The following is a 20,641-nucleotide window of genomic DNA, read 5'->3' as shown; positions in this document are numbered from 1 at the left end:
TTCTTCATGCTGGAAGGAAAGGCAGGCCAGGTGCTAAGCTCTGAGTAAGTTAGGCACAGCATCCAAAAGAATAAAAAATAGGGAGAAAATTACAAAGTGCACTCTAAATTGCTTTAATTTAAAATGAAACACCAATAAGCACACTTGTCTCTTTATAGCCCTGTTTATTGTTTAACCCATTACCCACCTCCTTCCCAACTATATACTTTTATTTCATTCAAATGACCCATGCTTGTTTATTTTTACAACTTTGCTCTACTGAGCAGAAGAGTGACATAATAAATAAATAATTTATTACTGCAATGAATAAATGGCCCAATTTCCTTCGAGAGTCCTTCACTAAGCAACTTGAGGTTATGATCATCAAAGAGAAACCTCTCAAACATGAAGATGTGTGGGTATTCATGAACTAAGCCAACTCTCTCATATGCCTCTCAGGTCTCCACATGAGAAGTTTTGTTCAACTCACTGGCACCCAAGTAGGGCAACACTGCCCCACCTGGTGGCTCAGTATTAGCATGGCAACTCATCATCGAGGCATGTATCCAGGCAGAGTAATGCCTTTATGTCAACCAGAGCTAAAATTTCCTACGGCTCTACCATATAAGTGGTATGGAAGAGCTACATGGCTATTATCTTTTAAGAAGACCAGTTATCCTTTCAGCTACTGTGGCTGTACAGAAAAGTACTGCAAAGAAAATGGAACAGAACATCAAATAAGCCAATTGGGAGTAACATTAACTTTCACCCTTAGTTGTATCTTATGGCAATGCATAGTTTTAAGCCAGTTTATGGAGTCCTTTCTGCTGGTCTCACTTTTTGTTAAGAATTTATCATTCATAAGTATAACCACCATTAAGAATCCCAATGTGTTCTGTCAAGGCTAAAGTTATCTCTTAGCACAAGTTATCTAATAGCCTTTATAGGGTTGCCAAAGAACTTTAAGAGAATTAAACACCAAAGCTTACCCTTCTACTATGTCAGAGAAATTATCCAACACTCGGTGTTCTGCTGCAATAGCTTTGTCATCTGGTCGACCAGCCTTTTCCAAGAAACATAAAGCTGGGTCTGCTCTCATAGTATTATATTTTTCATAGCCTAGAAGAAAATGGGCCATAAATTAAAGAAAATCATGGATTCACTTTGTTTTTATGCTTATTTTATATGCTTATTTTGTATATTATATGGGCTCCTTTGTTCACAATGCAAAATATAGTTTAAATGTTAACTTGGACAGTTGTTGGGTTATCCTATATAATACAAGCCTAATATGCTAAGTGTCCGGTCAACCAATCAAAGCATAATATGCTAATGATATGCTAAGGTGGCTCAACTGCTTGCTATGACATGCACTGACCATCAGGGGGCAGATAGTCAACGGGTCAACCAGTCGCTATGATGTGCACTGATCACCAGAGGGTAGATGCTCCGACCAGTAGGGTAGCTTGCTGCTGGGGTCCGGCCGATTGGGACTGAGTGAGACGGGATGGACACGCCCTGAAGCCCTCCTGCGGTCCCTCCCTGGCTAGCCAACCTCCCACGTTCCCCAGCCACGATTGTGCACCGGTGGGGTCCCTCGGCCTAGCCTGCACCTTCTCGCAATCTGGGACCCCTTGGAGGATGTTGGAGAGCCGGTTTCAGCCTGATCCCACAGGCCAGGCCAAGGGACCCCACTGGTGCATGAATTTGTGCACTGGGCCTCTAGTATTACTATATTTAATATTTCTATAGCAATTTAGAGTTATAAAGGGCTTTAATACTAGTTATTAAAAATAGGAATTTAATCAATTTTTATACATGTAACTTAAATGGCACAACATACAGATTGGTAACAATTATTAGAGAACAGATGGAAGACTCCCTACATTGGGATTTAACTATCCATCTGGTCTTTCTTGCACATCTATTTATAGGGACAGCCATTTAATTGGTAGTCTTCCTGTTATTTTTACTACATAGATGGGGAAACTAAAAAAGTAAAAAAGTTAGGGAAAAGTCACACATTTTCAAATGAAGGATTAAAAATTTGTACCTGCAAACAGACTGAACTTTTCATGAATGGTAAATGAATGAGTGAACACACTTTAGGATGTTTATACTCTTCTAAGTAAGCCTAAGAGTACAAATGTTCACACTTTTTCTTATCTCATTAAACTTCTCAAAAACACGTGGATCAGTGCATTACTTTTATTTTATAAAAGTAAACAGAATAATTTTTTTTGTAATTATTAAAAATAGAATTTTAGAGGGGGAGGGAGAGAGAGAGAGACGGGGAGAGAGAGAGAGAAGAGAAACATTGTTCAGCTGCCTCCTGCATGCCTCCTACTGGGGATTGATCTCACAACCATGACACGTGTCCTGACAGGGAATCAAACCAACAATCTTTGGGTGCACAGTGAGATGCCCAACCAACTGGGCAGGAAAAGTATTAAAAAAAAATAATAATAATATTCCAATTTACCAAGTCAGTGGGCTGGAATTTAGCACTCAATGCTTTTAATGCCTGGGATTTGTCATTAGGCAAAAATGAAGAAGAAGTATTTTCTCTCACCCCACCCCCATTTTTATTTCACTCAAACACTACTGTTTACACATACACCAGAAGTATAAAGTATTCTACTTTTATAATATCCTATTTTAATAAAGGTTCAGAGTGCCTGAACATTTAGAAAAATGGGATGTTATAGAACACTTTCAGCAAGCCACAATAAAGTCATACAAATTAAGTACATTTAACGATAGTGAGCATACATTACCTCCCCTGATTTGTGGAACCTTAACTTAGATGCCACAACATACAGACTGGTAACAATTATTAGAGAACAGATGGAAGACTCCCTACATTGGGATTTAACTATCCATCTGGTCTTTCTTGAACATCTATTTATAGAGACAGCTGCTCAGCTCTGAATATTTAAGAACTAGTTTCCCATTCAAACGTAAGTTTATTGAAAATCAATCACAGAAGTCAGTTACTAGTCATGAGCATTTGCTAAATGTTCTACCTGTGGATATAAATCTACAACAGGAAAGGAACAGACCAAAAGAAGGTACCTACCATGCTTAAACACACCAATGAGCAGGGACTTGTCAGCCTCACTGTCCCACCACGTTGTTGGAACCTCCAGCTGATCCACTACTGGGAACCATATGTCAATCTCACTAAAGGTATAAGAGGACAACACCAAAAATCAACAGAAAACTGAAAAATAAAATGCCACATTTCTAAGAACATGGACAACTAAAAAGTATACTTGGGAATGAAGGTAAAGGACAATTACAAATATTACCTACATGTTGGTAAAGTTAAAGTGTGTATTAAAATTTATAATGATAATCCTAACTTGTGAAGGAGGGAATCTATCAATGTAACCACAGACAGGAAAAGGTGCGGGAGGACTAGAAAAAAAGATGGCAGGATTAAATAGAAAAAAAAAAAAAAAAAAGTAAAAGTTGAACTCTTATCAAGAGGATATTTCATTTACCATTTATCATAATGTGAATCTTGAATTTTTATAGTAAACATTTTCCTTTGGGGGAAAAAAGGTGTAAGAGGGCAGAGTCAGTACAGCAATGCAGGAAATTAAAATAATAATCCTTGGAGAGAGCACTACAAGTATCTTCTTTTATCCATTAATTTAAATGCTCATGCAGCTATCTACTTCTTTCTGCAGTTATCAGATACAGAACTAAAGACCTACTAGATAGATTTTAATTATCCGGTATAAATATAATATAAAATGAAATAAATAAAACAATCTTTTCTTCAATAAGGCATGGCAAGTAGAAAACTACAGAGTAACTTTACCTGGCAATGGCACCCCCTAACACCTTTTCTGCCTGGTCTCCAATCACCTCCTGCCTCAGATAGTACAGCATTCGTACCCGTAATAGCACCCTACAAAGAAGAGAGGAAGAGCTGGCTCAATAATAGTGTAGAAAGTTTGCGGTGGAAAACACTTTAGTCTTGGTCAAATTCCATCCTTACTTGTTACACTGATGTTTCAAGTGTTTCTTATAACTTTCATCTTGGAACAGAGTATCAGGGTTGTATTTCCGGATCCAATCTGCCTTATGGATATCAAAAGTGCTTTGTGACTTTACTTTTTTCCCCTTGCGACCACGAGGCACAGGGATAGAAAGACCTGGAGAAGGGGAAACATTGAAGACTTGGATTGAGAAAACTCCTTGGACCTGAAAAGGATTAGATAACCTAAAGAAAGATGAAAAGTAAAGAGTTGGTAATTACCAGAATGATTCTGCAATTCTTTTGTCTTGCCATTTTCAGCAGGGCTAATCAAGTCCCAAATGAAACCTTTGATATTTTCATCCCCACGATAGTGTAGAAGACAGTACACGAGGATAGCCCGGCAAATTGTCTCCACATCTCGCTCAGTCATACGTCGCTTAAAGCGTCCATGAGATAAGATATCTCGCCACCGTCCCCAACTAGAAGAACAAAAAGGAAATTATACTAATATGTTCCTGGGGACTCTAATTCAATAATATCCCCCAGTCCCTAGAATCGCATATCCCAAAAAGGTGGGAGACAAAAAGATCTTGGGAAAACGTGGTTAACAGAATAAAGTTTTTCCTATTGTCCCCTGTTTGAAATCTCCAACTTGGGTGCCTATCAAGATGGAGATGCACAACCTCTGATGGCAAGGTGGGTTCTTACCCATATACCAATAGGTGCTTTTCCACCCGGAAGCAGTCAGTGCGTCCATAGGTATGGTGACGGTCATGCCGGCGAGAGCGTGGCCGCTCATCATCTTCACTTTCCAAATCAGAGAATTCTACCAGGTCGTCATCCTTCAGAGTGCTGAAATGGCGGGTCTGTTTTCGTACTCTAGGTGTGTCAATCACCAAGTTATTCTATGCAAAGTATAGAAAGAGAAGTAACTCTTCTTGATATGATCATGGGAAAGGCATTAAGACAATTATGGATTGAAATAGCCGTGGATGTAATGTTTGTAGATACTCAAAGAGAGATTTTTTTAGGACATGCTAAATAATCTGCAGGGATTCAGGAAATAAAATGAAATGGTAAATATCTAAGCAGTTTTCTGGGGCCTACTATGTAGAAAGTTTTTTCAACAGCCTTTGTTTATAATACACTATTATAAACCAAGGTCAGCATCTAAGAAACTGAGCAGCTATAAAGATCCCTGAGAGTACTATGTCTTCTGTAATATTTCCTCCCTAAAGGAAAAGGCAGCTCACCTTGCTATTGAGTAGATCCATGTCCAGGTCAGCCTTTTTGGCCCACTTTTGCCAAAAGTTGGGGTCATCCAAAGAAATATCTGTTCGATTTTCAGAAGCAACAAAGCTTGCCTGGTGAGGAACAAAAGAACAGAGTAAAGCTGACTATACTACTTTTCTGAGAAATGGGAAACCAGTAATTGCTTTAAAAATATATATATTTAGCTTTTCCTAAAAAGCAGCCTGAGGTGACTTCTGAAAATGGTTCGCTATTCACCTGTCCCCGAAAACCCCACAAAATCATGCAAACCAAGAGGTTTGAATCTTCATGTTCATTTTAAGAACACTTGTGAAACTGCCCAGGCCATCAAGGGTACACATATCCTAAAAGCCACCAAGTATCTGAAGGATGCCACTTTACAGAAGCAATGTGTGTCCCTTCATTGTTACAAATACTGGAGTTGGTAGGTGTGTCCAGGCCAAACAGTGGGGTGGAACACAGGGTCAGTGGCCAAAAAAGAGTACTGAATTTTGCTGCACATGCTTAAAAATGCAGAGACTAATGCTGAACTTAAGGGTTTAGATGTAGATTTTCTGGTCATTGAACACCTTCAGGTGAACAAAACTCCCAAGGTGCAGCAGAGAACTTAGAGAGCTCATGGGCACATTAACCCACACATGAGCTCTCCTTGCCACACTGAGGTGATCCTCACTGAAAAAGAGTAGGCTGTTCCTAAACCAGAAGAGGAGGTTGCACAGAAGAAAAAAGATACTCCAGAAGAAATGAAAGAAACAAGAACTTTTGGCCCGCGAGTAAAATCAGCATAAAAGAAATGCTAATAAAAGTTAAATATATATACTCTCCTCCCCCTAGAGATTCTTGTGTCTATCTCTGCTTATCTAGCCTCTGGCACAGATAGAACATACCTTGGCAAAGGTAGAACCCTTTCCTTCAGACTCAATGGTGATGGTTGTGGTTCGTCTTAACAAGATCTGGTCAATGTCCTCTTCACAAAACTTGGAGCCCTCATCATCTTCCTCCATTATGGCTGCATATGCTCCTTTTCGTAAGAGGTCTTCAATTTCCTTCTTGGAGAATTGCTGGATCTACAAAATCCAATAGAAAGATGAAAAGACTACCAAGAAAACATTATCTAATGATATCATAATATTTTAGTTTGTTATAGTTTAAGAATTATAAAGGTTGCTGGTTTGATTCCTGGTAGAGGGCATACAGGAGGCAGCCAATGTTTTGCTCTCACATCAATGTTTCTCCCTCCCTTCCTCTCTCTCTAAAAATTAAAAAAGAAATAAAAATTGAGAATCCAAATAAGGTGGTCAGATTCCAATGCAAAAATAGTTTTTTGTCTCTATCTCTATGACCTGGTACAAACATTATCAATAGACCAAGAAAACTCACTCCAGTAATATTGCCATCCCGACCACTCATGGACTGCAGCACAGCCTTATCCAATCCCAACTTGAGGCTAGCTTTATCAAACATTTCTCTCTCATAAGAATTCCGAGTGATGAGACGGTACACCTTCACAGCTTTGCTCTGCCCAATTCGATGACACCGTGCCTGGGCCTGGATATAAAAAATGGAAGAAAAGGGCAAAGATTACGTAAAATGGCAGGTGGGGATGCTGACTTAAAATACCAATTCACATCTATAAAGCATCAATGAGATCAACTCAAAATCAAAAGTATATTTCAAGATGAAATTATTGTCCCATCATGTAGACCAGGGGTCAGCAAACTATGGTCTGTATGGACACCCTGTTTCTATAAATAAAGTTTTACTGGAATATAGCCCTACCCACCATTTACATATTGTCTATGTCTGCTTTTGTGTTATAAGAGTAGAAGCTATGTGTTCTGGCCCAGCCAGTGTGGTTCAGCGGTTGAGTGTCGACCCAGGAACCAAGAGTTCACTGGTTCGATTCCTGGTCAGGGCACATGCACGGGTTGTGGGCTCAATCCCCAGCAGGGGGTGTGTAGGAGGCAGCCAAGCAATGATGTCTCTCTCTCATTGATGTTTCTATCTCTCTATCCCTCCCTCTTTCTAAAAATCAATAAAAACATATTAAAACAAAAAGTAACTATATGTTCTGAAAAGCCCAACATTTACTATCCGGCTCTTGCAAGAAAGAGTTTGCTGACCTCTGATCTAGACTGCCACCCTTACTAAGTAAACAATTCTATACTCTCTGAAGTACAAGTTTCTAAGATCCTGATCCCGCTGAAAAACCTCCCAGGTTGGGTAGTTAGTCCCTAAAACAATGATTTCTTTTACCTGCAGGTCATTTTGTGGATTCCAGTCTGAATCAAAGATGATGCAGGTATCAGCAGCTGTGAGATTAATACCAAGTCCACCAGCCCGGGTGCATAGCAAGAAGACAAAGCGGTCTGAGTCAGGCTTGCTGAAGCGGTCAATAGCAGCCTGTCGAAGGTTCCCTCTAACTCGCCCATCAATACGCTCATATAAGTACCTGTTTGGGAGTCACAGGGAAAAAAAAAAAATTTAATTGAATACTCAGGAAAAAAGAGATTAAAAAAAGCAGAGTAGGATCAATACCAGTACCTCCATGTCTCTAGTTGACCAAAAGCTGAACAGAAAGTTGAGAATCAGAGTCTTAAATACTTCTCTTATCCCAGTCCTGATCAAATTAAACTCAGGTCCTACAACTTTTTTGCAGCTTTATGATGATACAATAAACATAAGGCAAGGGAGGATTCTTTGCTCACCTCCTCTGGATTAGATAATCCTCTAGGATATCTAGGCAGCGTACCATCTGGGAGAAGATCAGAACCTTATGGCCACCAGCTTTAAGTTTTGGAAGTAATTTGTCAATAAGAACCAATTTGCCAGCTGAACGAACCATGGCCTGCAAGTGGAAGTCATGAGGTATAATATGGCAAGCTTCTCTAAATTCTGTTAGGATTTTTTCTTCTGCACCTGTCAAAAGAAAAATCAAACTTGATGGCAAGGTCCAGAAAAACATACTAAGGCTATATTTTATTTAACTGAGAGAAAGGAGAAAAGAGTAATCTGACTTGAGATCAACATATCACACAGACAGAATTTCAGCACACCCGAAATTCTAATCATCTTCAATTGTATTAAAATATTCCAAGTAAGGCTTAAAATTATTAATTGGGTAAAAAATATGTAAATGTGTGGACAAAGACATGCAAAACACTATTACCATCCTACTTGCATTGAAAACAAAAACAGCAAAATGGAGTAGCAATAATGACATTAACCAGAGAACAGAATGACTTGAATGATTATTCATGAAATTCAAAACAGCAAATCCTAATTAATTTTAGAGGTTATGTAGAATCAAGCAGGTAGAAAAAATAGAGAAAGATATTTCAAATAATGGGCATGGGGAGGAGGAGGTCAATGGGGGAAAAACAGGGTATATATGTAATACTGTTAACAATAAAGATTTTATTTTTATTTATTTATTTTTAATATATTTTATTGATTTTTTACAGAGAGGAAGAGAGAGGGATAGAGAGTTAGAAACATCGATGAGAGAGAAACATCAATCAGCTGCCTCTTGCACACCCCCTACTGGGGATGTGCCCGCAACCAAGGTACATGCCCTTGACCGGAATCGAACCTGGGACCCTTGAGTCCGCAGGCCGACGCTCTATCCACTGAGCCAAACCAGTTTCGGCAACAATAAAGATTAAAAAAAAAAAAAGATATTTCACGTAAGAATTGTTTCAAAAGGAAAACTCCCTCCCGTCCACTCCCAAATTAGGCTGAATCAGTCAATGCACCAATTGTTCCTAGGGAATATAATTTAGAAAGTAAAACATGTAATATAGAAATGGAAGGTACTGCCCAGCTGGTGGTGTGACTCAGTTGTTGAGCGTCAACCCATCAAGAGGTCACCAGTTTGGTTCCCTGTCCAGGCACATGCCTGGGTTGTGGGCTGGATCCCCGGTAAAAGGCATGCAGGAGGCAGCCAATTGATGTTCTCTCTCATCGATGTTTCTCTCTCTCTCCCTTTTCCTTCCTCTCTCTCTAAAAACAAAAACACAATAAAAATGTTTTTTAAAAAGTGAAATTCAGACTGGCTCTAAAACCCACACCCTTTTTTTTGGTTTGTTTAATATATTTTTATTGATTGCAGAGAGGAAGGGAGAGGGAGAGAGAGAAACATCAGTGATGAGAGAGAACCACTGACTGGCCACCTCCCGCATGCCCCCGACTGGGAATTGAGCCTGCAACCCAGGCATGTGCCCTTAATCGGAATGGAACCTGGGACCCTTCAGTCCACAGGCTGACACTCTATTCACTGAGCCAAACCAGTCAGGGCTAAAACCCACACTCTTAACTACTATGCTAAACTCAGTCTTGTCTTGCTCCCCATTTGAAGGGTGTATCAGTTTTTCTTAAAAAAAAAAAAAAGAAGAAGAAGAAGAAGAAGAAGAAGAAGAAATGGCAGGTATTTTCCAGAAATTTCCTCACCATTGATGAGATAGGGATGGTTGCAGCATTTGCGCAACTCCATCATTGTGTTGAGTAGATTAGGCATGTTAGTGTGACCTGCCCCTTTGGAAAGAAAGGAGAAATTCTTCTCCAAAATAGCCCGGTAGTATTTCTTCTGGATGTTGGTCAGCTCTACTTCAATAATAGTTTCCTGTTTGGGTGCCAGGTTTTTTTCAACATCCTCTTTCAGTCTTCTCAGCATCATTGGCTTGAGAATGGCCTGTAGCTTTTGAACCTGAGAGAGAAATGAAACCAATAACATGAGGACAAACATTCTCACAGTATGTGGAAACATTAAGAAATATAATGAGAGCTTTCTAGTATCTGAAAAATATAGATTTTGGACAATGCCACACATGATTTAGGCACAAGTTTATAAGAAAGACCCTTAATGCCTATGGCAATAGATGCCTGTTTAGTGCAAACTTTACCTTTTTGTCTGAGGTTAGCACCTCATCAGATACAGTCATCCTACCTGTTCCTCTGTCTTGAGATCCCCAAAATCCTTGAGGAATTCTGATTCTGAGGGGAACTGTGATGGTTCCAAGAAATGAAGCAAACTAAACAGCTCCTCCACAGTATTTTGCAGTGGTGTTCCTGTGAGTAGCACTTTGTGTTCCTAGAAATGGAGAAAACAGAAGATTGAGAAGACTCAAAAATACAAAGGTCTTTTGGGATTTTCTCTTAAGCATATAACTTTAGCTTTACTTTCTTTATCTGTAAAATTATGGGAATGGACCAGATTACTCTCTTAACCTTTATTTCACTTGCTCCCTCTTTTGATAAACACAAAACATTTAAGAAAACTTTTGATATTATTCAACATATTTGAATTAACTTAAATATTATGATTATAAACAGAGAAATATTCAGAATGGCTTTTTTTGCAATTACATATGCTTTTCAACACTCAACTCCTATATACTACTATGTCCTCTTTTAGGGAAGGTGTGGGATTAAATATAGCCATTAGTTCTTTGAGGTTCCTCCTATCAAGGTTCACCCCTTGAATCTGGGCTTGCCTGTGACTTGCTCTCTCTGACAGAAAGAATGTAGAAGAGTAATATCATGCTGACTTTCAGAGCCTATACCTCAAAGGCATCGTAGCTTCTGCCTTTGCCCTCTTGGAATACTGCCCTGATCCTACCATTTAAAGAAGCAAAGTCTGGCCAATTGGAGGATGACAGGCCATGTGGAAGATGACCCAGGCACCCCACCCAACAACCAGCAGCAATTGCTAGCTGCAGATGCATTACTGACTCCAGGTAAGTCCACCAAAAGAAAAGGCAGAGCTGAGCCCAGCCCAACTTGCTGAGCCAGAGAATCATGAAAAATAGAGTTACTGTTTTAAGCCACTGTTTTGGGGTATTTTGTTGCGCAGTATTAGGTAACTAATATAGTATCCCACCTCTCCACTGGTTGAGAACCACTAACCCAGAGTTGCCTTCCAATTCTAAAATTTCTATGACTTTAAGGTTACCGTTCCCATAGACCCGTGGTCGGCAAACTGCTGATCTCGAGCCACATGCAGCTCTTTGGCCCCTTGAGTGTGGCTCTTCCACAAAATACCACGGCCTGGGTGAGTCTATTTTGAAGAAGTGGCGTTAGAAGTTTAAGTTTAAAAAATTTGGCTCTCAAAAGAAATTTTAATCATTGTACTGTTGATATTTGGCTCTGTTGACTAATGAGTTTGCCGACCACTGCCATAGACTATAGCTACCACCCAATATCAAGATCCCATTCTTTTCTCTACTAAATTAAATCCAGGTGTCTTTACCCACAAGTCAGTGTGAGGAACTCACCAGGTCCATGTGCTTGAGACTATCAAGTAGCTTGCAATTACGGTTCTTTAGTCGATGGGCCTCATCAATGATAACACAGCGCCATTCAATCTCACGAAGCTCAGGACAGTCTGACAATATCATCTCAAAAGTGGTGATAAGGGCATCAAACTTGTATGCACCTGGGATGAGGCGCCCCTAAGCATGAAGGCAGTAAAGTCAGAAAAGTACCTAAATAAGGAGGTCTTCAAGTATACATTTTCTTTTCTATATTCAGGCAGCCTTAATAGGCAATAAAACTGCACCACCAGCCTCTTTATCTTCCTGATAAAACAGTGCCAAATCACCCAATGTGCCAAATTATTCAACATATTCAGCTTCTTAGAAAAATGTCAGGCCTTATGAATAAAGCTGGACATTTTTAACTCTGCAGTATACCTAGCTCATGTATCTCAGCCCTCAATCTTTTGTTGGTTAAATCCACACATGTTGAATTTAACATGAAATCCACACATGTTGAGTATTGCTAAAACATACAAGATAAAACTAAAAATGAAAATCACTAATATAGTATGTGATAATACTGGCTACTGTCCAAAATGAACAGAAGAATCGAATCATCTCAATAAAATTAAGAGCAGCAAAATATAACTTGAATAAATTTGGATTGGTAGAACTAAAAATCACAGTAATGATTTTTTCTATAAAATAATTTATAAAATCTGATGTTAAGACTAGATTATTCAAATTTTTATTTTCAGATTTACATAGAAGGAACTAATCTTTTTAAAATATATATATATTTTATTGATTTTTTACAGAGAGGAAGGGAGAGGGATAGAGAGTTAGAAACATCATTGAGAGAGAAACATCGATCAGCTGCCTCCTGCACACTCCCCACTGGGTATGTGCCCGCAACCAAGGTACATGCCCTTGACCGGAATCGAACCTGGGACCCTTGAGCCCACAGGCCGACGCTCTATTCACTGAGCCAAACTGGTTAGGGCAGAAGGAACTAATCTTGATGAAAATTTTAATAGACTTAAAAGAAAAGGAAAGAAAATAGCTTAAGTTCACCACCGGATCAAGGAATTAAAGTGGTTAAATGAATTTCATTCTGGAAAATAATTTGATGAAAACTCATCAATTCTGGTAAAATTATATTTAAAATATATGTATTCATAAATCAAGTCAGGACTTCCTCTGGTTCAAAATGTCCACTGGGTCAAAATAGCAAAGTCAAAATCATGTCCTGCACAATCTGGATTAAAATGCCTTAAATTAGAGAGCCTCAACAAAAGTCTTTTATTCATATTAAAAGCCTCTAAAATACCAAGTACCTTGGCCTACTCTCTAAACTGTAACATTCCCATGATATACAACTCACCCGTGAATCTTTGCAGTACATTTCATATTGCTGAATCATCTGCCGGCTGGCCAGACTGCCATGGTACACAATAGTGTTCATCTCTGTCCATGTATTGAATTCTCGCTCCCAGTTAGTAATTGTGGACAGTGGGGCAATGACCAGGAAGGGACCATGGATGCCTACATTATATACCTCCTGCAAGAAGGCAATGGACTGAATAGTTTTGCCCAATCCCATCTCATCAGCCAGGATGCAATTCTGCCTGCAGATTCATCATGGAAAATGAAAAGCATGTCATAAGATATCATCTTTTTAAAAGTCTGTAAAAAAAAACCTTTTAAAACAGAAAATAAAAATTACCCCAGACTAAGCCTCCATCTATAGGCCCACTCTTTTCTTTACCTGTTATACCAATTAAAGAGCAGCCAATTGACCCCTTCCAACTGATATTCCCGTAACTGGTTTCTGTTTTTATACTCATGTGACAGCTCCAACTTCTTCCAGGCACTTGCCTGCGGACGATTCTTAAAAATAGAAAATTTGAATAAATGGGGTGGAGACATTAACACAATTACACAAACTTACTAGGTAGTTCTAGTAGTTGAAGTCCATTAAAAAACACAACTCCTTGGATTAAAACATGTTAAATATATTCAAATTCATGAGTTCATAATGACACTTTTTAAAAAAGGGAAAATTCCACTGGTCATCTTTAGAGGATGCAATGCTAGGAAACTACTTCATTATTTTGAAAAGGATAAAAGCATTTATCCTCCTTTCCTATACCATCTGTAGTTTAAGATAACCAAACAGTAAGTGAAATGTATTTCTTTGTATAGAAGATTCTGGCTAATAAAATGAAGAATGACAGAATTAAAATATCATCATTTAAAAACCCTTAAAGAATGGATCTAGGCAATGATGCTAAATGGCTGATAGCACAAAAGACAACCTAAAAGAACCACCTATGATGTAGATTTAGTGGCCTGCCTCCCCCATTTGATCAAGCCTCTAAAACAGTGACATCGAATGGAACTACCTACAATGACAAATGTTTTGTTATTAGCCACATGTAACTATTGATTATTTGAAATGTGCCAAGTGGCTACTACAGTGGACAGCAGAGCTCTAAAATGTACTAATGAACAGTGCTGCCCTACATGCAATCATTATGTGAAATACAAGGGACAGAGTACATGTTAAAAGATTCCAAGGGGAATTGGCAAACTTCAGACTATGGAAAATCCTAGAGAACAAACTGCCTGGTTTCTTCCAGAGAAAATGGCAAAGGAGAAAAAGGAAATCAAGAGAGACGTATTAACTAATAATAATATATGGACCTTATTTATAATTGAACTCAAACAACTTAACAAAAATTAAAAGAGAAGCAGGGAAATACATATAGTGATTGGTTATTTGATATTTAGGAATGGTTAAATTTTTTCAGGGATAATAATGGTATTATTTATCTTTAGGTATAAATGCTGAAATATTTACAAATCAAATATAAAACTCTGGGATTTGCTTTAAAACTATCTGGGAAACAGGGAAGTGAGTAGGTAGAGATATAAATGAAACAAGATTGGCTATGTGTAATTATTAAAGTTGGGTGATGGGTATATTATTTTTTCAACTTTGTACTTACCACCCTTTTGAGTTCTGGGTGCCTTGACTGGATGCGTTTAAATTCTCGAATCTTGCCCTCATCAACATCCTCTTTCAGCTCCCACGTACTATCCTCATAGGGCAGAGAGCACCATTTCACCAGGTAGTAAATTACAGGCTAGAAGAGAAGAAGCCAAAGCCTTTATACACTGATTCTCTATTATCTGCTGTTGTAAAAGGATAAGAATTTGACTATAGAAGCAGATCACAAAATGTCAATACCTTAAAAAGATGCTGAAAAAGTCAGGCAGAAAATACCTGCTCACCTGCTGATGTACTATGGCTTTGATCATTCTTCCATACAATTTATTAGAATCTGTTTCTAAAACAGATAGTATAATAGTTTCTAAAACAATAAGCACTGAAACATTATACTCATCAACCAAGACATGAGAAAAAAATTTTATTTTCCTATATTATGTTGAAATTAGGTTGAAATTAAAAGATATGGCTCTATTCCATACTATTCTCCTGGCACTAAATTTGACACAGTAGTAGCCAAGCTACTTTTAGAAGCAGGAACAGCCTAACCCATAGGAGCAAAGCAGGGTGAAATCAGTGGGCTTCTGAGCTTTTGCACCACTCTGAGTGCAGATGCTACTTCAAAGAGCAGTCATTCGATGGAAAAGAGATTTCCTTGAGAGCTTCAGAAAGCTAGGAGATAACTAGAGCGCTTTCACGGAAGAGAGGTGACAGTGAAGAGGAAGAAGAAATGCTGAAGCTCCAACTACAGTATTATGCTGTATGTATGCATTACACTGCAAGGGAAGGGACAGTGACCAATGGTAAGCAGCTCGTATCCTTATGACTCACAATGATCACTTCATAAATTGCATTTCCATTTTTGCTTATATGAAGCAAGAAGGGCCTAGCATAATCAACAGAAGCCTCTAATTACCAATTTATGAAACAGCCAGAAAGAAGTTTTCAGAGTCACAGAACAAGAATCCCTAGAGTTAATCTAGTTGCTCTTATACCTTTTTCTTTATTGTACTGACTCACAGGTCATATTCTTTTTATTTTTAAATCCTCACCTGAGGATATTGGTTTTTAGAGAGAATGGAAGGGAGAGAGAGACAGAGAGAAATATTGATGTAAGAGAGACATATTGATCGTTTGTCTTCACACATGCCCCAACCAGGACTGGGGATCAAGCCTGCAACCTAGGTATGTGCACTTGACCACAATCCAACCTGGGACCCTTCAGTCCCCAGGCAACACTCTTTCTGCTAAGCCAAACTGGCTAGAGCTCACAGGTCATTTTCTATGTAAAGCCACTTGTCCAGGTCACATATTTCCAACATCATAACTTACTTATCCATGGACTTTAATATTTATTATAATACATGAGGCCCGGTGCACAAAATTCATGCATGGGTAGGGTCCCTAGGCGTGGCCAGCGATCAGGGCCGATCTGCTGGGTGACCGGCAGTGTGATTGGGGAACCCCGCTCACATCTGCCTTGGCTGGCCTGGGCTGCGGGCAGCTCCTGTGTTGAGCGTCTGCCCCCTGATGGTCAGTGAGCATCGTTCCACCATTTAGTTGATTTGCATATTAGGGTTTTATATAGATAGATTTGTTTCCATTATCAGGTAATGTAAAAACGATGATAAACTAAACTGATTTTGGAGAGGGGGAAAATGGGTACAAAGAATATAATTATTCAATGTTGGGAGCATAAATTACAGTACCAGCATACTAAAACATTTTCATCTGTCATGCCGATTGCAACACATTACACAGGGATCTAATCAAAAGCCAATTACTTTTGGAAGGGTTAAGTAGGTGGCGGAGAACAAGGCTAAGAAGGTTGACCTCCTGAAAATATAATAATAACTAACTTGTTTTAATAATTGGTCTGTTCCCACTCACCTCCCACAAATAAAAAACAGTAACTCCCACTCCTACCCAAAAAAGCAGAATATATGTGATCCCAGACATGCTTGTTATGATTTAAAGACATATGGAATTGTAACAGGCCTTAGATATCTAAGGTTCTACCTAAGTGACCCTGAAGGCTTATAAAATAAACTTTGTATTTTATAGAGGAAAGACTTTGACTTTTAGGTCCTATAAGGATGAGCCCAGTTCACCACTCAATACTGACAGCTTAACGAGATTCTGTTGTTTTCTACTCATCACTGTGTAAGTAATAAATGTCAAATGTGATAAAAATGTTATGAAATATGGACCTGCAAAAACAAAACAACAACTACTACTTAAAGTGAAAAAAAAAATGAAGAGTTATAATGAAGCAGTTAGTCACAGCCTAAATAAGTTTAAAATAAATTTAAATGAGAGAATGCTGAATTTAATGATGGCTTAGAGCTCTATGACTCTTATTTGGAAAAATGAAAAAAGTGACTTATGAATCTATATTAGCAAGTGTTTTAGCATATTTAAAATCTGCTCCCCAATCTAAAAAAGCTTTAGTGCAGTGATTCCCAAATCAAGCTATACATGAGAAACCATTGGAGAACCAACTTAAAAATACAGATCACTGCATCCCATCCTAGAACTACTGAATTTGAATCTATGGGAGTAGGACCCCTCCATCATTTCAAAGGGACAGATTCAAATGCAGTAGGTCTGTTTTAATAACAAATGAAAATGCATTTAACTGATGGTAAGCTCAGGAAATAAATAACTCAACAACACAGAGAAAGCTATGAGCCTGTACAAGTATTTTTAATTAATAAATTTAGATATTTGTGAAGTATCCCTCCCCCTGACCTCTCACCCCCAAGTGAATGTCGAGGGTCTCCCATATAAAATCTGAGAAAATGAGACCAAGGTGAATGAATACTTGTAAACATAGCTCCTAGTACTTATAATGTATGTTTACTTTATGGAAATCTTTCCTTTTAGCCTCTCTCTTTACTCCCTTTCCTTCCCAATATCATTCTAAGAATCCCTCTTAAAAAATGTGAAATACCTTTTCCATCTAAGGGATTTTTCTGAAAAAGAAAGAAAGAACAAGCAGACCAGCAGAAATCTGTAAGAGGCCTTTCAGGTTCCTCCATGACCCAACTCACCTCCCCATTGTCCTTGTCAATACTGTGAGACTCATCCAATATCCTGTCCACCTCTACGTAATCTGGATTGAAAGGCTCTTCATCCTAGAAAAGTTAGAAAAGCCAACAATAAGATCAAAAGGAAGTTCCACATTTTCATATCCAATCTTATAAACCTACCTGTGTCTGCATACATCTTCTTGCCTGTTACCAATAAAGTGTCTCTTCTCCCTAACACAGGCCATTTTCTCCATATATGCTTTGGTTTAATCCCTTCTCAACTTTTTAGGAATCTCTCTCTACTGTATCATTCCCATAAACATACCAATATGTTCTATTTGACAGCTTAAAAAGACTTCTCTTGACTCCTCATCCCCCTGCACCTATTTTTCTGTTCTGCTTCCTACTTGAACTTTCTAAGAATTCTAAATATCCATTTCATCACCTCCTTCTTTATTTCCTAGCACTTACCACAACTTGAGTTATTTTTTAATCTCCCTCCCAAGACAGTGAGGTGCATGCAAACACAGACCTTGCCTGGTTTGTCTACCGTAGTGACTAGCACATAATAAATGATGAATAAATGAATGACTAATCTGATTAAACGCCTACCTATGAAAGGCAGATTTAAATGGCATCTGAGTTAGTAGAGCTCGGTTCAATGGTCACAAACTGTACATCTAACACCAGCTGGAATGGGATTAGCTCCATTGTACATTTCACAAATTAGGCTTTAAAAGAACATGGATGAAAAACGCAACCCGATTATTATTATTTTCATGTAAAAAGAAATTATAAAGCCTACATGGTCCTACTTGCCCTAGGTAATGTGGAAAATAATTCATTTATGGGCAAACCTGGTGGTATAAAGTTAACTTCATCAGACATATTCAGCCAGAACTGTTTTTTAGCTGAAGCTACACATTATTCGTCTCTCAGTCTTTTTTTTTACTAGATCTTATCCCCTTTACCTCTCAGAAGCTTTGAAAATAATCCTTTTTCTTAAGGCACTTAGTACTCTATATAAATATATAAAGATGAAAAATCCCAGTTTGGCAAAGGGAATGTACACAAAACTTTCAAAGCAAAACCGAGAGCTAAATATGGCTAAAGAGACCCTTATGCATGCTCCAAAGTGTTTAGTAGTAACACTAGATATGGGAAATTAAAGTTCCTTTATCACTATTTCGAGTTATACTGGATTAGAAATTTGAGAAAATAAATGCTGTTTCTTAACGATATGGTTGCTTATGGCTACTGATACCATCAACTGCTAAAGACCGACATTATAGGAATAAGAATGCCTCAAGTAGACCAGGGGCTGGTTTATCATCCGTGTTGAAAATACTTCATGACTACTGAGCAAGTCAATATTAAAATACCCTATAACTTATTAAAAAGACCATATTTAGACCTGACAAAACTCTGCATGGGACAATTAAGGCAAGTTCAAAATCCAATGCATATACTCATGTATACAAAGCAACTGTAAGTCTTTTAAAGAACCAGTCAAGGCTGATAACCCCAATAATTTATGTTTCTATAAAATAAATAGGCAATACCTATTCCTAATTACCTCATGGAAGAAGTGTCTCATCTGAGCCATTTTGGTTTTGAAGCGCTTTAGTTTTTGATGGATCCTCTTATCTTTCTCTAGTTGGGAGATGGTAGCCCATTCACAGTGCAGATAGGAACTGAAGGGAATGGAAATAGTCAATCATTGTGCAAGAAAGGGGAACTGACAGGCTATTATTTGAGATTTTTGGATTAGCAAGAAGCAGACCTAATGACTACAAGCTTAAATTGAAGATACCCTCTTAAACTTGCATTTGCAGCACACAAACCACCTGGTTTGGAATGGGCTTAAAAGTTCCCATTTCTAACAAGCACCCAAATGATGCTAATTCTGCTGATCCATGGATTACACTTTTGAGTATCAAGGTCTTAATGTTAGAATATGGTATAGAGGATCACAAAGGATTTTATCAGAAACCACCCTTATCCCACCTTCCTTTGGGAAACTGTAAGAGTCATGTCAATTCCTAAACTTCTCTCTGAATAGGCACTTTTCCTCAGTAAAAACAATTTGGGCTTAGGAGACTATAAAAAAGAGACACATTCCCACCCAGGATAGACTATACAGGAGAACTTTTTACAACCCTGTGGAGTTTGGGGTAAAAAGTTTTTTTCACAGATCACATACTAGTTCTTGTACTTGACAAAGAATTCTTCAGCTTCAGTATATTGTCCAGAAGGAAGCTGAGAAGAAAAAATTTACAGTTATTAATACTTGGTTAGAGAAGGAACCTTTAATTTTAACCATACATAGTAGAACTTCCTATCAATGCTCCCAGAATATATTATTGACTTAGGGATTAAAAAACTAACCTGGTACTTCAATACTAAAGGCGTGACAGGAAAAAAATAAGCCTTTACCCATTATAAACAGATAAGCAAAAGAAGAGGCAATAAGACAGTTCCTATTTTTGAGCTAACATTCCTCCATCATCTCTTGTAACTACACTATAGCAATTATCCTGACATCCAAAGGTGCTCATTAAATAAAGCCTGTGAATGTAGTATTGGTTGATATAAAGATAGAGGCTTCCATATGGGATAACATATAGATTTTGAGAATATCATGGAAAGGGAAATAAGTCAGATAGAAAAGGGCAAGATCCTCATATGTGGGATATGAAACAGAAAGCAACAAATGAAGTCATACTAGTAGACACAGACAACAGTATGGTAGTTACCAGAAGAGAAGGGCATAGGGAGAGGTTGAAGAGGGTGAAGTGGGTCAAGTATATGGCAATAGGAGACTAGACTTTGGGTGTTGAGCATACAATACAATATAAGATGATACAATATACAGATTATAGAACTGTACATCTGAAACTTATACATTGTTATTACCCAATGTCACCCTAATAAATTTAATTAAAAAAAAAAAGAAGACAGAGGCCTCACCTCCTTCTTCACAATCCGCATAGAAAGCACTTTGTCCACAATGGCTGCATCTTCTTCACTGGGATTCTCCTGTAGCAAAAGATGCAGTTAATATAGTGTGTGACCAGCAAGACAAACCTGACACACTGCT

General features: G+C 38.2%; 1 protein-coding gene and 1 pseudogene across 12 annotated transcripts in view; one reads left to right on the top strand and one right to left on the bottom strand.

Moving 5' to 3' along the window:
* CHD8 (chromodomain helicase DNA binding protein 8) overlaps positions 1 to 20,641 on the bottom strand; it is a 60,187-nt gene that overhangs the window by 9,356 nt on the left and 30,190 nt on the right. For 10 of the 11 annotated variants that reach the window (XM_079768613.1, XM_079768622.1, XM_079768623.1 and 7 more), the window contains 21 exons: positions 20,512 to 20,580; positions 19,745 to 19,800; positions 19,118 to 19,235; positions 17,563 to 17,646; positions 14,508 to 14,645; positions 13,265 to 13,386; positions 12,881 to 13,124; positions 11,515 to 11,691; positions 10,188 to 10,331; positions 9,692 to 9,947; positions 7,951 to 8,161; positions 7,499 to 7,694; positions 6,623 to 6,790; positions 6,130 to 6,309; positions 5,224 to 5,334; positions 4,679 to 4,875; positions 4,250 to 4,449; positions 3,989 to 4,169; positions 3,809 to 3,898; positions 3,059 to 3,162; positions 969 to 1,098 (listed from right to left, as the gene is read on the bottom strand). In XM_079768613.1, coding sequence (XP_079624739.1) covers positions 969 to 1,098; positions 3,059 to 3,162; positions 3,809 to 3,898; positions 3,989 to 4,169; positions 4,250 to 4,449; positions 4,679 to 4,875; positions 5,224 to 5,334; positions 6,130 to 6,309; positions 6,623 to 6,790; positions 7,499 to 7,694; positions 7,951 to 8,161; positions 9,692 to 9,947; positions 10,188 to 10,331; positions 11,515 to 11,691; positions 12,881 to 13,124; positions 13,265 to 13,386; positions 14,508 to 14,645; positions 17,563 to 17,646; positions 19,118 to 19,235; positions 19,745 to 19,800; positions 20,512 to 20,580 — 3,176 coding nt within the window. The remainder of the gene's footprint in view (positions 1 to 968; positions 1,099 to 3,058; positions 3,163 to 3,808; positions 3,899 to 3,988; positions 4,170 to 4,249; positions 4,450 to 4,678; positions 4,876 to 5,223; positions 5,335 to 6,129; positions 6,310 to 6,622; positions 6,791 to 7,498; positions 7,695 to 7,950; positions 8,162 to 9,691; positions 9,948 to 10,187; positions 10,332 to 11,514; positions 11,692 to 12,880; positions 13,125 to 13,264; positions 13,387 to 14,507; positions 14,646 to 17,562; positions 17,647 to 19,117; positions 19,236 to 19,744; positions 19,801 to 20,511; positions 20,581 to 20,641) is intronic. The other variant, XM_079768621.1, reaches the window with a different exon arrangement.
* LOC307098110 (large ribosomal subunit protein uL22-like) lies at positions 5,349 to 6,119 on the top strand (annotated as a pseudogene). Its single transcript has one exon. The product of its transcript is annotated as a large ribosomal subunit protein uL22-like (transcript).

This window comes from Cnephaeus nilssonii (genome assembly GCF_951640355.1).
Source record: "Cnephaeus nilssonii genome assembly, chromosome: 4".
In the NCBI taxonomy this organism is placed as follows: Eukaryota; Metazoa; Chordata; class Mammalia; order Chiroptera; family Vespertilionidae; genus Cnephaeus; species Cnephaeus nilssonii.
The sequence above is the reverse complement of the archived record's forward strand: the minus strand, read 5'-3'. Positions and strand labels throughout refer to the sequence as shown.